Source organism: Watersipora subatra, chromosome 7 (genome assembly GCF_963576615.1).
Source record: "Watersipora subatra chromosome 7, tzWatSuba1.1, whole genome shotgun sequence".
NCBI lineage: Eukaryota > Metazoa > Bryozoa > Gymnolaemata > Cheilostomatida > Watersiporidae > Watersipora > Watersipora subatra.
The window spans coordinates 34,311,708-34,330,447 of record NC_088714.1 but is presented as its reverse complement, the minus strand read 5'-3'; the positions used below and the strand labels follow the sequence as shown (position 1 = coordinate 34,330,447).

The window sequence follows — 18,740 nt, the reverse complement described above, 5'->3', positions numbered from 1 at the left end:
GTTTATATATACGAGAAACAAAACTGGGCCATTCACAGACCCTTTGGGTACTCCTGATGTGACGGGTAGTTCATCAGATTGTTGACCTTTAATTAAGACCTTTTGCTTACGATTTAGAAGGAAGTCATGGATCCACATAATTATTTGTTGACTGATGTCTGGCATTTTGGCTAGTTTACGCATGAGTAGTTCGTGTGGCACCTTATCAAAGGCTTTAGTAAAATCTAGAACTAGTGCATGGACAGTACTCCCTTCATCTACATTTTTTACTATCTCATGAAAAGTTCCACATAATTGCGTAATCATGATTGCGTAATACATAATATTGATCCCCACCTGCGAGGCTTCATAACCAAACAGGAAAGATGGATTTTGTTGCATACATTGATGGGTGGTTATGTATTTGATTTTTGTTACAAAAACATCCCAAAGACGACAATTTACCGAAATCCATCCTCCATCAGGATAAACTATCGTTTATCCTCTAGACACATTTTGATGTGTTGTAAAAATTATGATTTTCAATGGAAAAATTTGGAATTTTTCGATCTGAATCGATTTCGTCAATGTGCAAGATTTAATTTTGCTTTAAATAAATGTTTTTAAAGGATAGAAAATCTTTTGAGGAATCATTTAATATGTACCTTGACATCATTTTTAAAAAAACATTGATTCACTGTAACAATGGGCCGATAAATGGAAAATGAACTTCAATTCAACTAAGTGTCACCTTATCGGCTTTAACAACAGTAGAGTAATACCACAATATGCTCTTGGTGATCAAGTTCTAGACCGTGTGGAAGACATGCGTTATCTTGGTGTCCAGTTACAATTTACCCTAAGATTTGACAAGCATCTTTCTGAAAAACCAGTAATTGCAAAGCGACAACTAGGCATGATAAAAAGTGCCTTATACTGGGCTCCACAATCTGCTCGGTTGCTGGCATACAAGTCACTTTGTCATCCACATCTTGATTATGCTGCAGCAATATGGGATCCGTTTCTAAAAAAAACACAGCAGATATAGAGGCTGTTCAAAATCAAGCTGTACGTTTTATAAGCTACCTTAAAGGACAAGAAAGTGTTATGGAAGCGAAAGGAAAGCTTGGTCTTGAGCTACTACAAAAGAGACGTCGTGACATCAGACTACGACTTTTAATGAGGATACTTAACGAAGGGGATAAGCATTCAGCACTAAACAGTTCATACGACCAACTTATTAACCAATCCGAGTCTCACATTCCAACTCGAGCAAACAGTAAAGGACTACCATCATCCATACATGCCACTAAAAGTGAATACTTTAACAGCTTTTTACCTAAAACTATAAGAGGCGTTAAAAATCCTACAAATAACCACTCAGCTAAAACACTATAAACTTATATAGTAAGTTAAAGGTTGACTTGCAACAAAATTCACATTACAGTTATTTGGTATCAAAAGATTCACCATGTCTCACTCTGTTGTGTTATAGGTGCCACATATGTGGAAATGTGATTACCAGCTCTTAAAAGCTCAAAAACTAAAAGCCGCCGTAGATTGGAATCTCTTTATTTCTCTGACGTAGTCATGAAATTTGGTTGTCGTCTTGTCACATGATGTTCTCCCGTGACTTGAAAGGCCAATAAAAAGCTCAATATAAAACTTATCGTAGCACTAGTTTATGACTAACACTTCGGGTTTTACCGAAGACCCTGTATCAAATATAAATGCTCGCTACTTTACAGTTTTGTTTCGGTTTGGTTTAATCGACAAGTCGTAATCTGATCATGTGACCCGATACTTTGCAAATAATTTCTGCAGCACTTTTCGATTATCACAAATGACCAACAGGCTCGTCATGATTATCAGACAATGATATGTACTCCTTCAAGCTAAGGCTAAAAAATTAAACGCGTTTTTACGGTAACTTGTAAGATATCACTGCTAAAAGTGACAGCATTAAAATGACGATAAAACAGACGCGTAAGAACAATAGACATGGTTTTATTGAATGTATATTTGTGAAATATTTCGACGAATAAGGTTGCATGAAAGTATAAACAGAAACCATCTAACACAGCTGCATCAATTTTAGCTGTTTTAGAAAGAAAATCCAAACTACGGCGGTCTCGTGTGGCTGCGATTAACTGTTCGTTTTTTAGCTTTTAAGAGCTTGTAATCACATTCCCACATATTTTGCACCTACAACACAACAGAGTAAGACATGGTGAATCTTTTCATATCAAATAACTGTAATGTGAATTTTGTTGCAAGTCAACCTTTAAGCTTGCACTACTGGCTAACATTAAACTCGAAAATTGAAAACCACCGACAAAATAAATTAAATCATATGAGGCACACCACTTCCGCCTTAAGTGGTCTAGTGTGAAGACAACTACGAGGTAATACTGGTCTGGGTATTACATAGTGGTCGTAAAAGAGCAAAAACATTGAAAAAAAGCAAAAACTTGATCGCAAAACGATAAGGTCTGTTAATACTTTTGGTCATGGCTGTATATATAAAGAAAGTCATTTTGGGTCTTGAGCAGTCAAAACTAATTTTTTGAACACTGATCAACAGTGAATTTTATTGAACCAAATTGATCAGAATACATTCGATATGTTTGCTACAGGAAATATGTACATGGAGTTTGATGTGATTCATTTTATAAGTGTCATGCCAATTGGAAAATTATGTAAGTAATTTTTATTGATGTGTTATACGATGATTATATCACTAATTTCTCATGACTGAAGTAATTTTCTTAAATATTTGTTTGAGCAGTAGTCTGCAGTCAGATGATTATCGTTAAACCTTTAATTTAACGCCACCTCTATTTGAACGCCGCCTTTATTTGAACATCGCCTCTGTTTGAACGCCATCCCTATTTGAACGCCACCTCTATTTTACTGCCACTATAGAAAAAGGGTTTAAAAATAGAGGGTCAACCTTTAATTGAACGCCACCTCCATTTGACTGTCGCTTTGATATTATTTAATCTTCGCAAACCCATAACATCATTTGATCATTAGAAAATTGTCCACACATACTTATAATGATGACTCGGTTACATCAAGAACAATAATATCTCTCGTTGTCCAACTCCGAGGCTTTTTTTCCGTTAAAACTCTGAAAGCAACACCATAAAATAATTAATAACTGTCAGGCTAATAGGGCTTGCTTGTCTAACACGGTCATGATACCTTGACGTATGTGAAAAACGTTTACATTTCCGATTGTATATGAACGACGAGTTTTAGGCTAAAAGTTGTGCTCAATGCACATTCAGCTGAAAGTTTATCGTCATTTGTGCAAAATGCAACAGGTAAAAGTTTTGTTCTGCTAAAAAAATATTTGAACCTTAATATTGACCAATTGAGCAGGACAGAAGAAGAGTTGAGGTCAGAAGACATTGTTGTTCATTGTTGCTGTTGATAATTATTCCATCGAAAGCAACAATCAGAGCGCAACTGGCCAGGCAATTGACGTAAATAATTCTGTTTCAACAAAGTTTCTTTCTGTTTCTGCATTTATTATAAGTATGGTTCGTTTATGTCACTTGTTCACGAATATATATTTGTAGCATATGATAGGTAATTTGTTATATAATTAATAAATTTGCAGATTTATAGTGTATTATTTAATAGCAACATTGCGGTAATCTGATCTTACAATGGATCGACACTCTCAACTCCTCTTGTATTGTACAATAAAAAGCTAGTTTTGGCTGCAAACTGTAGTAAACATGTCAATGAGTGCAATGAACTTTTATGCAACATTGGTAAATATAGATGTAAAATAAAAATATGCCTTCAAATTTGTGAAATAAAAAATTAAAAGCTGCAAATTGCAAAGCAGGGCACAGGCTATGCTGTCATCGCGGGTTAATTTTAAGCAATATATATCACCTTGTAGAGATATTTTTCTGTTTCCCAATGAGTAATTATTAAAAGATTTTTGGCAAGTTAGCAGATTTGGTGCATCCAAAAGAGTTAATGTCACTCTACCCAAATGAGAGGGCAAAATATAAGTGACATTCGCTTTGCCCGTAAAAGAGCTAAATTTATCTTTTCAAAACTCTCATTAGCTGGTTAGAAATAATAACGCCAGCCTCTATTTGAACGCCACCTCTATTTGACTACCACTATAATAGAGGAAGTGTTGAAAAATAGAGCACCATGGCGTTCAAATGGAGGTGTTATGGTAGCTCCAGTTTTTCTACTATGTTTTAATCGGTACATTATTAAGAAATAAGTTAAAAACTGAAAAAGAGTTGGGACTGTACTTTATTGTATACTGTTGTTTTGCAAACAGTTTAACCAATTAAATAATTTAATTTTGATCACTTATCTAAAAGGAGTATTTTCATTTTCAGCAACATAGAGGGGACATTTAAAAATGATTTTTGTTGTCAGAAGGAAAACTGTTATTTATCTGATCATTTATGTTGGCTACTTGCGAAAAGAAGGATATACATGTATATATAGTTATTATTATTACTTTTCTCCACGGAATTTCTGTTTTCAGTGTAGAGGTCTCTTCAATTGGCATTTCAATTGTCCTAGCTGTATACATACATGTATATATATATATATATATATACAGTCAAATAGATAGCTCAAACACATTGTTAACTCGAAGGTTTTGTTTGGTCCATTCCCACTCAATGATAAATTGCTTCAGATAACTCGACCTCAATATATTAACCCGAACAGTTTTTTGTCCAACAGCCACCGAGACAGTTGTTATCCCTTGGTTAAAACGCTCAAAAGAAAATGAAATTGAAATGCTCAGAATGAAATGTCTTTCATTCTGAGCATTTCAACAGCGATCAAGTTTTGCCGATTTTAATCTGAAAAACGTCCTGGCAGTCACATCACCTCAAATAACAAACAAATCTCAAGTGATAGAAAAATCTCTATACTTTCTAATGAAAAAATTTTTAAACTTCACATTAGAAGCATTTAATTTTAAACGAACCATTTATGCTTTTGATGTATATTATAGTTTGTATATGTACATGTATCTACTAATAAATACATGGACTGGTCACAGTGCTCTGATAACTCAAACATTTTCACTCGGTCCCATGAAGTTTGAGTTATCCATGTTTGACTGTATATATAGTGTTGTCAGAGCGATTATGAGTTTGTGTCTTTCTGAATCTATTATAGTTAAAAACTTTATTTCTGGTCCATGCATATTTGGAACGATGTTTCTCATATTCAACATTTTAGAAAGCAAATATACATGTAAATGTTCTATTATTTATGATTGAGACTTACTAAAAGCTTTCACTCTTGAATGAACTAAACATATGCATTTGTTGCTGATCATACCCTTATCTATTTTCAGGCTACATTTGCCCTGAAATGGAAAAGTTTTAGCGTTAATCTTATGCATATATGGAGATAGTCTTGGTGGAATACGTATCAAAGTATCCTGCTCAACAGACAGTTCAAGTTCAAGATGATGTCGAAGAAGTGAGTTCACAAGCCTTTAAACCATAACTGCCACGAACAACTTTTATCGTATTTACTAGGTAAATCAGACATGCTGATTCCGATTTTGTAATCAAAATAAAGATTAGGCCACTAACTTTCAGAGTAATAAAGGATTTTTTATAGCGTTTTAATATCGGTCTCGAAAACAACACGATCGGCATAACAAGCTCCGCCCATAAATACTTGACGTAACCTAGCTTTTTAGGAACAGAAGTTACGTAGAGATGTTTAGACCGATTTAGAATAATAGAGACGAGTGTTTTAAAATCTATTAATATCTAAATCCAGCTTTAAAAATAACATCAGTCTTTTCTGAATAGTAGATAAGCTATTTAGCATTGCATATTTATAAAGCGCGATAACAACGCTAGCTCGTGATAAAACCGCGCTTTTTGAGCTCATTTTTCTCGGCGTCCAGCCCATTTAAACGTCATGTAACAAGCTGCGAGCAATTTTAAATAGTTTATATCCCTTTCATAAAAAACTGAAATTATTTTACAGGCTGGATTTAGATAATAATGGGTTTTAAGACATCTCTATTATTCTAAATCGGACTAAACTTTCCTAACTTCCGTTTCTGAAAAAGCTAGGTTTCGTCACATATTTATAGGCGGAGCTTGTAATGCCGATTGTGTTGTTTTCGAAACGGATATTGAAACGCTTTAAAAAAGCCGAAATGACTTTGAAGGTTAGTGGACTAATCTTTATTTTGAGTACAAAATCGGAATCAGCGTGTCTGATTTACCTAGTAAATACAATAAAAGTTGTTCGTGACAGTTATGGTTTAATGTTTTGAATGTGTCTCCTTTGCAACACTATTATTTGATGCATTGTTAAGACCTGTTCCTTGCAAGAATTAAATTGGCAATTTTCAAAGATTTCTGCTAATTATCATGATATGACCATTTATTGGCCATTATGCAGCTACTAGCAAGACGTATCACAATTTAATTTTGTAAAGTTCTGAAATAACAATGCACTATATTGGGAGCTATGTTTTCATAGACTGATAGCAACATATTTCACAACTTTTCTGACAGGACAGATTATTGATAAAAAATAGTTGCTTTGTGCTGTTGTAATCAAAAGATGCTCATTACCTTGTAGTTAATATCGCTTATAGGTGCAATCATAGCTTCAGCATAATTAAAACAAACATTCAGCGTTGCTATGTACAGTCATACCTCTACATACAAGTGCCCCAACATTGAGAAACCCAAGATATGAGATGACATTTTTAGCAAGTTTTTTTCTTGAGATTCAAGTAATCTTTAAAATACGAGCGTGCGAGCCAGTTTTCGATGGCCACTACACTCTATGATCAAGTATGCGAGAGGCCACTTTCGATGGCCACTACACTCTATGATCAAGTATGCGAGAGGCCACTTTCGATGGCCACTACACTCTATGATCAAGTATGCGAGAGGCCACTTTCGATGGCCACTACACTCTATGATCAAGTATGCGAGAGGCGACTTTCGATGGCCACTACACTCTATGATCAAGTATGCGAGAGGCCACTTTCGATGGCCACTACACTCTATGATCAAGTATGCAAGAGGCCACTTTCGATGGCCACTACACTCTATGATCAAGTATGCGAGAGGCCACTTTCGATGGCCACTACACTCTATGATCAAGTATGCGAGAGGCCACTTTCGATGGCCACTACACTCTATGATCAAGTATGCGAGAGGCCACTTTCGATGGCCACTACACTCTATGATCAAGTATGCGAGAGGCCACTTTCGATGGCCACTACACTCTATGATCAAGTATGCGAGAGGCCACTTTCGATGGCCACTACACTTTATGATCAAGTATGCGAGAGGCCACTTTCGATGGCCACTACACTCTATGATCAAGTATGCGAGAGGCCACTTTCGATGGCCACTACACTCTATGATCAAGTATGCGAGAGGCCACTTTCGATGGCCACTACACTCTATGATCAAGTATGCGAGAGGCCACTTTCGATGGCCACTACACTCTATGATCAAGTATGCGAGAGGCCACTTTCGATGGCCACTACACTCTATGATCAAGTATGCGAGAGGCCACTTTCGATGGCCACTACACTCTATGATCAAGTATGCGAGAGGCCACTTTCGATGGCCACTACACTCTATGATCAAGTATGCGAGAGGCCACTTTCGATGGCCACTACACTTTATGATCAAGTATGCGAGAGGCCACTTTCGATGGCCACTACACTTTATGATCAAGTATGCGAGAGGCCGCTTTCGATGGCCACTACACTTTATGATCAAGTATGCGAGAGGCCGCTTTCGATGGCCACTACACTCTATGATCAAGTATGCGAGAGGCCACTTTCGATGGCCACTACACTTTATGATCAAGTATGCGAGAGGCCACTTTCGATGGCCACTACACTTTATGATCAAGTATGCGAGAGGCCGCTTTCGATGGCCACTACACTTTATGATCAAGTATGCGAGAGGCCGCTTTCGATGGCCACTACACTCTATGATCAAGTATGCGAGAGGCCGCTTTCGTTGGCCACTACACTCTATGATCAAGTATGCGAGAGGCCGCTTTCGATGGCCACTACACTCTATGATCAAGTATGCGAGAGGCCACTTTCGAGACCCTTGATCGGTTTATCTCTTCTGATTAGTTTGAAATGGCTTTTAAAATGTTGGCTAGAAGTTATAGCAGATTAGAGGCAAAATCGCATAACCGGAAACAAATACTATAAAAAATACGGCGACAAAATTGAAGTAAGGTTAGTGCGAGATTGAAACCTACCTTCATGTGTGTGTGTATAGTGAGCTAAATTCATCTAAGTAAAATTCAAAGTTTCTTTTACATAGGATCACAAAAGTTTAGTGTACCGACTGTGTTGCTCTCAATTCTCTCTCAAACCGCTGTTATCTACAACGTCTGTCTCGAAGGTAAAAAATCTATTCAGTAGTGTACATAGTGATGTTACATTTTATTGCAGTTCATAACAACTCGATGGCTATTTTTTACTTTGTTAGTGTAGGTACTGAAGTATAACAATTGAAAACACTCTTTTCACCGTAATATCCTCTTTAGGTAGTTTTTTATAATATAGTAATGGATTAATTTTTACTGAGGGATTTTATATAGGAATCAGTGCCTTTAGGCGTGAGTAAATATACGTAGGAGCTCAGTCCCAGAACGCATTAAACTCATATGTCAAGGTATGAATGTATAAAAATTACATGTATATATTCACAAATATTAAAACACTTGCTACAACTACATAGGGCCAATGGTGATAGTGATAGGTGACACATTTCTTGGTCGGATCGTGCTGTACCACAAGTCTGCGTTTATGAGTTTCTGTTCCTATGATGGATATCTTTGAAGTACATAGACCCTGAATTTGTATGTGTGTGCGTATGATTGTTTACCAACCAAATTACTGATGTTATTTTTAATGACTCAAAGATAACCTGTGAATACACATAACAACCATAGTTTTGTTTGGGGGTTTCCATGAATGCTTTCTCCTTAAGGAACCTAGCCAGCACACTAAACAACAGCAAAATTATAAAAAAGATTTTGTAGTTGAAAGCATGAGTCAAAAATATTTTGGAATCTCGATTATGTTTTGCTCTAGTTATTGAGAAAAAGGTTTTTTTGCAGTTGTCTACATTTATTTAGTGAACTTAACGAGAAGAGTGCTAGTGGGCTTACACAGTATCAGTAGCAGTGTGCTTCGGGTAGTTCATGGTCAAGTGACTTCTTCAAAGCCAACCAGCAAATTCTTAGGTGTAGTTCACATAGGATAGTGTCGTTGGAAATATATAGTTGGCAATCAGTGGAGTTTTGAAGTTTAATCCTGTTGACCATGGTGCCACAATGATCTCATCTTACTGTTGACCATGGTGTCACAATGATCTCATCTTACTGTTGACCATGGTGCCACAATGATCTCATCTTACGTAGCCTAATTAGTCTACTTTAGTCAACTTTAATTTCTTCAGAAGCAAATAAGCATCTGCCAAGCCTGTAATCTACACCTGATCAAAACTTCATTGTTTGCTTTATTTTCTACATCAGTAGTCACAAACTGAATGTGAGGGTTTATGTGTAAAACATTTGGGTGTCTGAATGTCAGGGTGCATCTTTCAGTTGACAATTCACTTGTTGCAGCTTCGGTTTTGCACTTACATCTTTGTCTGTTTATGGTTCAGTAGATAATTTTTATTAATGTAAATGAAGACATTGAAGGAACTGTTGGCTTTGTGACTGTTGCGCTGTGATCTGTTACTAGGAGAGGGATTGTAATACCTAGTTTGATGCCAAGTATTGCAAATTGTACAAAGGCATACTTGTGTCAGTACTTACATTACTTTTCAAAGGCAAGAGCAGTTCTTTCCATATTCAGTAAGTTTAGTCTCTTAAAGATGTGGTTGCATCAAATTTGAGTTGATTTTTAAAAAAAGTATTTTTTTTTGTCTATCAGTTGATATGTTGTTTGTTGTGTTAGACGATCTCATTGTCAAGATATTTACAGATTAAAATCGAAAAAAATTGACAGCGGTAAAAACGCTCAGGCCAAAAAAAATATGCCCAGACTTGACCAAAATGATGTAACGAGTTATACAACCTGTCTCTATCTCTTGTATTCACATCGGTTATTGCGATAAAAGTCTAGTCCTACACGGCTCTATTTGCTTACATTTTATCTTGTATTTGCTCATGTTGGCTAAAATAAAATTTTAAATCCAGCTACAGATGGATTTTTATTAATGCCTCAAACGCCTTAAACAAGGGCAATTAAAACTTGTCATATTAGCTTCCTCTAAATGCTGTGTAAACATCTTAGTACCGACTACCAATTCTACCGGTCTATGGTAATTATGTCAACCAAACTAGGTAGAATTAGGTCTTTGTATCGGCACAGTTCCGTCGCTACAACACCGGAAACTAGTTACTAAGTAAAATATATAGCGAATTAGAGTGCCCCGAGTTTGCAATCTGAGTTGATGAACCGAGTTATATTTACAAACTCAAATTTGCAAAAATAAGGTGCAATATTATACTGGTATTACGGTAGCATAACCGTAGATCTGGTGGTATTAACTATGGTAGACCAACAAGCACCCGTTAGCTAATAAAAATTAAACTATGTATGTACTGTAAAACTTCAGCATGTTCCCAACTCGAGTTGAGAGCATAGAACACAGGGCATTATAAGGCTCCATAAAAATGAGCAAGTTGCGTCTTTGAAAATAATATGTGGCGAAAACAACTGCATCCCTAAAAGTCATGTACATTGTATAGTCAACGTTATTGAGTCATTATTGGTATCAATTTGTAGAAAAAAATTCACTGGTCACATTTGATTAGTTGATTCAAGTATTAAATAAATGGTCGAGCTATGCAAAAGTACCTGTGATACAGCTCTGATTACGCTTCATAAATCCATCTATCAGACAAGATTTCAGCACAGGTGTCAACGAATCTATGATGTACTCAATGTTCTGCAAATCATGTTTTGCATCATCTTTAACAATATTATTTTTTTATATAGTTTTTACAAGCAAACAAATTTTCATCTCTGCATAAAGATTTTATTAAAAATATCCATCTAAGCGGTGGCCACTCAGATAGTTTCAGCTCATACAATAGGACAAATTTATCTACTGCAGCAAACTCAAATAAAACATCATGGTTTATGAAGCACACATTCGTGTCTCACTTTCCCATTTATGGCAGTTTCCACACTGACAAAGCCGCTTCCTTGATGGGTTACCATAAACATACTGCAATAAATAAAACAAGTGCAATAAATATATGGCATTCATAGATATGTCATTCTAGCGCGTATCTACTGAAAGCTTTCAAATTGGGAGTTAGATAGATTGCGTGTAATTTTAAAAATAAATTTCTAGCATAAGCACGCCAAGCCAACGATTCGAAGCTTTGGTTCTGGAAGTTGAAGATGTGCATTGATCAATCGATTTTGCTCACTTTCTACAAGTAAGAAGTGAACATCTAAAGTCTAATCATAAATCTAATTTGCTAGCTAAAACTGTGAAAGAAAATTTGAAGCAAATATAGCTAGGTGAAACGATAAAAAATTATAAAACAATGATTGGTGATAGCAAAAAGTTATAATTCAATTAATTAGTAAATGTATTCATGAGTACTAAAATTATTACCTTTAGTATATTCATCAATCTAAGCCATTGTATTGCTAGATGCTATGGATTAAAAAGAAGCCATCAATAACTCACCGTGCATCCGTATCTCGCTTGCGCGCACAGGAAATTACATTATAGCCTCAAACAGGGAAATATAATCTGAATGTAAACACAACAGTATATCTATAATAGGAGGCTCAAATTGAAAGATAAATTTACCTGCATTCTCCTATCTTCCTCTGTAGCATAACGATGCTGATGCCTGTCAGCTCTAACTATAAGCTGTCTGCCCCAAACTTGAACCACCTGATGCTCAGAAAATTCAGAGTCACCTTCGCAGGAACTTGAACCGTTTTTACAATTCTGTTGTTCGTCAATATAACGTGTCGATCGAGTAATTCATTAAAGTAACGATGTTAAAATTTTAATTTAGTAAATGTTCATGCAATTTAATGATAGAGTAAAATCCTTAACTTTGAGATCACAGACAACGAGTTTGACGAGTGATGACATTTATTACAACCTATATAAAAATTTTGTGCTGATGATTGGCTAATGAAGCGATCTTATATTTATCGCTAGTGGACCCTTGTCAGGTGTATGACTGATGTTTTAGCCTTTTGTCGGTCTTAATTTCATTAAACCGACATTTTTGACGCTACCACATATATTTAAGTTGGAAAGATCCTAACAATTAGGTGTCAAGTCTCTAACAAGTTAAGCAAAAATGCAGGTAAAGCATGGTTCTAGCGTGCTTTACAACGAAAGAATATATAGCAGAAAATCTTAGTTTCACATTAATCAATTACTCTTTATTTGCATGCTTTTGAATGAACTATAGAACTTATCATATTTAATCTTTTTCAGATAGTTTTAGGTCGAAGTCTAGAGAATGCAGTCTGTATCAAGAGTCTCTGTATATCTCGACGACATGCTGTCATTCGCAAAACCGCTACTGGTTATGAAATACAAGACCAACAGGTACATACATTGGTTGGCACCTCACATCCATAACACATTCATAGCCTATGTACCTCGATATTCTTGAAAGTAATCTACATAATCAGTGAAGACACTTGGTTTTACGAAAGGCTAGGCAAATATACTTTGAGCACCTAAAACACTTTGAGGTGTTAGCTAAATTTGAGGGTAAAGATTTGTGGTCTCCACTTTTTGTGGTCACAGGACAAGATGCTTAGCTTTCTAGAGAGTAACAGGTTGGAAGAGAAGAGGATTTTGTGAAGGTTTTTAGTTGAAGAAGTATAGTCGAAATACACAGCTAGATTCTCTAACAGGTTGATGAATGAAAGCATCTGAAAATAGAGAAAACTTCTAAACATGCATAAAACTGTTGTGGATGAATCAGATCTCAAACACCTGTTACTGTAATTACTTTGCTCTAAATCTTATGCAGCATGACAAAAGGCTTTATATCAAAGTTAAAAGAGCTTTGTAAATGGTTATTGTACCTGAATGCTCACGTTTGCAAGTTGAAAATCTGTCAGGGCTTTTGCTTAGAGATGGTGGTCTAGGGTAAAAATGTGCCAAGTTTTTTGCAAGAAAAAAGTTGGGTCTTTTTGAGAGGTCATGCTGACAATATGTTTAGGCTAAGAAAGATCCTTTCATTTCTGCTTCTTATCCAATTCTGTCAACAGCGATACAGATTTCACGTGCTAGATGTGCTTTCAGATGTGTTAGATGTACTTTGCTCAGAGCTTACACCTTTGCTCTAACCTGCAGAAAAAAAAGAAAGCTCTCAAACAGTCTCATTGTCCTACAGACAAAAGCTGATCAAAAATTTTTATTACTAACAGAGAAATTCTGTCATATAGTACATTACAGTGCTGATTGTGCTCCTGGTGACCAGAGCCATTGAGTGAGCCATTACACTCAATGGCTCTGCTGGAGACTATTGGCTGTTTGACCCTGTGACAGATGTAATGCCTTGAAACAGTATTTATGAACTGGATAAGAAGCTGGATATACTGGACCCAGCTGGCTTCCTCCTACTCCCAAATATTCTTTTTATTAGCATGAGAAAAATAATATGACATTAACAAAATGCTAGGCACAAGAAAACATAACCAAGCTGAAACGAAAACTGTAAAGTAGCGAGCATTTATATTTGATACGGGCTTTACGGTAGAACCCGAATTGTTTGTCTTAAACTAGTGCTACGAGACGTTTTATATTGAGCCTTTTATTGGCCTTTAATTTCATGTGATAACATCATGTGTCAAAACAATAACCACGATGTTTGAATACGTCATCGAAATAAAGAGATTCCAAACTACAGCGTATTCATGATGGCTGCGATTAACTGTTCGGTTTTTAGCTTTTAAGAGCTTGTAATCACATTTCCACATATTTGGCACCTACAACACAGCAGAGTAAGACATGGTGAATCTTTTGATACCAAATAACTGTAATGTGAATTTTGTTGCAAGTCAACGTTTAACTTATTGAATAACTTTAATGCAGTAGGAATTAAATTTGTCAAGTTTAAGGACATTTGTCACCTTATTTAAGTTGTGGTAAATAATTTTAAAAGAAGAACGTGTTGATTGTTGTTTGTAGCTCAACTCTGACATTCTATTTGACTGCCCATTCTCCATCACTAGTTTGAAAGCTCTTTGTCAATATGCTATTTCAAAGTGTAAACATACTTTACAATCTTTTTTTTTGTTACAGGCGGTTAACCGAATACATGTAAATGGAGTTATTTTACCATCTGGGGCTAGCAAAGTTTTATCTAGTCATGACCACATACAGCTTGGGCTTAAAGCTGGCCCAACCGAGAAAGGTTCTGAATACTTCATCTATGAAATTACGTGAGTTCTGTATGTTGTTTTTGTTGTGGTGTTGATTACAACACCAAATGTTAATTGGCCAAGTATTTTTTATTCCTACATTACTTGTTGCCACTGCTCTTTACAGTGTAGAAAGTATTGACCTAATTTATTGAGATTTCATTTCATACCAACTCTAAATTTAAATTTGGTGGACTCGGTTCCTAGCTGTTGATGTCTGGTTTTATAACTCTGTGCAACATTATTAACAATTAACTAGCACAAGTTGAGTGAACCACCATCAACAATTTGAACACTATAACTTGAGTGGATTATCAGTAGTAATAAACTGATTATATTCAACAACCTGAGTGAACTATCAGTAGTAATAAACTGATTATATTCAACAACCTGAGTGAACTATCAGTAGTAATAAACTGATTATATCCAACAACCTGAGTGAACTATCAGTAGTAATAAACTGATTATATTCAACAACCTGAGTGAACTATCAGTAGTAATAAACTGATTATATCCAACAACCTGAGTGAACTATCAGTAGTAATAAACTGATTATATCCAACAGCCCATCAGTAACATTCAATGGGCTCCATTTTATAGCTTTGATGAAAACAGGAAACGGAAACTTAGCCCAACGTTTTCTCCTGCAAATGTGAAACAATCGAAATCTGAGCCAGGGCTGTTCGATCTCACTTCCTCATCAGAAGAAAAATCATCAGAAAGGAGTGAGTCGACTTTAAAGGTAGAAATAAAGCCCCTGGAAGCAGCTGAGGCACAAGCAGAGGTATTATATTTCTTTATATATTAAAAATCGTGCCAATTTTCTATTAGTTCATGTACTAAGCCACGTGACAATGGACATATACTTGACATTTACCCATTTATCCTTTAACAATGATGGAATATTTTAGTCTGGTGTTGTCAACTATTAAGGATTGTTGGTTTGCACTGTCACTTAGTTTTGCCCTTCTTTTTAAAGCATCCATGATAGGAAATTTCTATTTTTTTGGTCATGACTTGGAAGGTTAAGACTTTATTTTAATCTTCCAAGTCTGTGTTCAAAGTCAAATGTATTAACGCTCCAATCATTTGGTGACATAAATTTGGTTTTCACCCTTGTCTCACCACTCCGTACTGCACAGTTCATACAATGATACACATCAAACACTTCGTCGGAAAAAATTTTCATCCTTTAAAAACATTTATCTAAAACAGAAACCATCACACCAGTTTCCGTGGGAATGTAAAACTGACTAAGTCTGATTATTGAAAACTATCAGGTATTTACACTGACATATAATAACATCAGATAATCTAGTTAGGCAAATAGTTGTTAACATAGAGGAAGACATAACATAGTTAGACATTGTTAACATAAGGGAAGACATAGAATAGTTAGACATTGTAAACATAGGGGAAGACATATCATAGTTAGACATTGTTAACATAGGGGAAGACATAACATAGTTAGACATTGTTAACATAGCGGAAGACATAGAATAGTTAGACATTGTTAACATAGGCGAAGACATAACATAGTTAGACATTGTTAATATAGGAGAAGACATAACATAGTTAGACATTATTAATATAGGAGAAGACATAACATAGTTAGACACTATTAACATAGGCGAAGACATAACAGCCAGCGATGAGAGTATTTTTTTATTAGGGAAGCTTTGAGTATTATAAATTTGGTGGGTGCTTGATGTGTTTTCACGCTAAATGTTCAATGCGAAAATGGCTAAACACCTTGAAGAAAGTACAGGAGTGGTGTTTGTGCACCTTCACAAGCAAGGCATGCTCTGTCCTGTCTGTTTAGCAGTAGATTTGTAACCCATCCTTTGCTTGTGAAGGTGCACAGATGTCTCATTCAATTCAAGGTGAAAATATAATAGCCTTATGCACAACAGGTAAGTAGATCAAGGTCATATCTTAGTAATAAACTAAAATGAACAATTCAAAAGACGATGTATTAATGATTTCACCCAAATTTCTGCGAACACTTTGTCTACTGTACTAAATTGTTGTACCGGAGGAGATGGTGTAGCATTTTGCCTCGTTACGTAATGAAAAGTTGAAGTTTTGGACAAAGTTAGGTAATCGAAAGAGATCAGTCGTTGTTCCAAACTGATCTTCTACTTGTTTGTACACTACTGAACAATGTGTCATTTGTGTCTAAACCTTTCCTTAAATTAGCCAAAGCTTGTACTGGAAGATGATATAGATCTTAGCATACCTAATTAAAAGGTCCCATAGTTGCTATATTGTTTTCAAGGCTGGTTACAGGTTAGATTTCATGCTGTAAATTAGGTCAAGTTCAAACTAAATATTTTTCTTATGGTAGCATGAAAAAGTGGAGATGGAAAAGATGGAGTTGGAAAAGGAGCTCGCAGTTCTCAGAGAGCAACAAGATGCCCAGAGAGTGAAAGAGGAGGCTCTGCGTCAGCAGTTGCTTGAACTACAGGTATCTCTTGGACCAAGGGCAGCTTTTTGCCACTAGCGAGTCCTACTCAAATAGGGTGCTTTGGGGAGTCCCTACGCATGCTTAGAGAGGTGGCAAAATTTATCTTGTGATTAATACAATGAAGTGCTCAACACAATAAAATTTGTTCAATCCTACTAGTATACATAAACCTTGAGTTCTCTTTTACCTTCCGCTTTCTATGATATCTGACCAGAACAATCATTACGCCATCCATGACCTACTAATGAATCCAATAAAACATTTTTTAGCATACACAGAACATGCTTGTTGTAAAGCTTTCGCCTAGCATTGCTTACAAAAATTAAACTGTGTGTACAGTAGACGCTTCTATAATGTATGCCACCTATAACGTATATTCCACTTAATGTTCCACCTTGAGTCCCCGTATTTTAAGCCAGAGAATACACTTACTTAGTTTGGGCTTCATCTGGTCTCAATATTTGTATTCGTGATTAATTGGGTTTGTTGTGAAAAGGAAATCACATGCTTGTAATTTATGAGATTTATGTATGCATACCCTTGTATTTTAATTTTTTTAATGTTCCTGTAATTTATTTTTATTTTTCCACAAACATTTCCAACTGCGATGTGCTGAAATCCGTGAAAGGTGTGCCATGAGGGATTACTGTTTTGTTGATGCGTATCTATGGATTAAATTATTTCAAATAGTTTGCATGAAGTGGTTATCTATTGTTAGGGTGAACAAACAAAGAAGGCAGAAGAGTTGGCCAAGAGACTGCAGGATAAAGAAAAAGAGTTCGAAGAAGTCAAGGTCAGTGACATGTTAGTTGGTGTAAAAGGTGTTCAATTATTACTGTTTGTTTTTTAGCTGCATCTTCTCATATGATTGTAGGATGAACAAATGAGAAATGCGAACCAGATGAGTAAGAAATTACAGGAACAGGAGCATGAACTTGAAAAGGCAAAGGTTAGTCGTCGATGAGTTGCTTGAATTTGAAATCAGCACCGTTGTTCGCTAATTGCTTGCTTGCTAACCACATGATTGCTTGCTAATCACATGATTGCTTGCTAATCACATGATTGCTTGCTAATCACATGATTGCTTGCTAATCGCACTATTGCTTGCTAATCACATGATTGCTTGCTAATCACATGATTGCTTGCTAATCACATGATTGCTTGCTAATCACATGATTGCTTGCTAACCACATGATTGCTTGCTAATCACATGATTGCTTGCTAATCACATGATTGCTTGCTAATCACATGATTGCTTGCTAATCACATGATTGCTTGCTAATCACATGATTGCTTGCTAATCACATGATTGCTTGCTAATCACATGATTGCTTGCTAATCGCACTATTGCTTGCTAACCACATGATTGCTTGCTAATCACATGATTGCTTGCTAATCACATGATTGCTTGCTAATCACATGATTGCTTGCTAATCGCACTATTGCTTGCCAATTGCACGATTGCTTGCTAATCGCGCGATTGCTTGCTAATCACACGATTGCTTGCTAATCACATGATTGCTTGCTAATCACATGATTGCTTGCTAATCGCACTATTGCTTGCCAATCGCACGATTGCTTGCTAATCGCACGATTGCTTGCTAATCACACGATTGCTTGCTAATCACGCGATTGCTTGCTAATCGCACTATTGCTTGCCAATCGCACGATTGCTTGCTAATCGCGCGATTGCTTGCTAATCACACGATTGCTTGCTAATCACATGATTGCTTGCTAATCACATGATTGCTTGCTAATCGCACTATTGCTTGCCAATCGCACGATTGCTTGCTAATCGCACGATTGCTTGCTAATCACACGAATGCTTGCTAA

At 36.1% G+C, this 18,740-nt stretch overlaps 1 protein-coding gene across 5 annotated transcripts in view; it reads left to right on the top strand.

The window, feature by feature from the left end:
• The window catches only part of LOC137399641 (E3 ubiquitin-protein ligase RNF8-like), a 36,456-nt gene that overhangs the window by 1,438 nt on the left and 16,278 nt on the right, over nt 1–18,740 (top strand). For all 5 annotated transcript variants that reach the window (XM_068085829.1, XM_068085827.1, XM_068085826.1 and 2 more), the window contains exons 2-8: nt 5,339–5,466; nt 12,498–12,611; nt 14,322–14,461; nt 15,041–15,224; nt 16,788–16,907; nt 17,626–17,700; nt 17,782–17,856. In XM_068085829.1, the coding sequence (XP_067941930.1) occupies nt 5,389–5,466; nt 12,498–12,611; nt 14,322–14,461; nt 15,041–15,224; nt 16,788–16,907; nt 17,626–17,700; nt 17,782–17,856 (786 nt within the window). In that variant the 5' untranslated portion in view covers nt 5,339–5,388. The remainder of the gene's footprint in view (nt 1–5,338; nt 5,467–12,497; nt 12,612–14,321; nt 14,462–15,040; nt 15,225–16,787; nt 16,908–17,625; nt 17,701–17,781; nt 17,857–18,740) is intronic.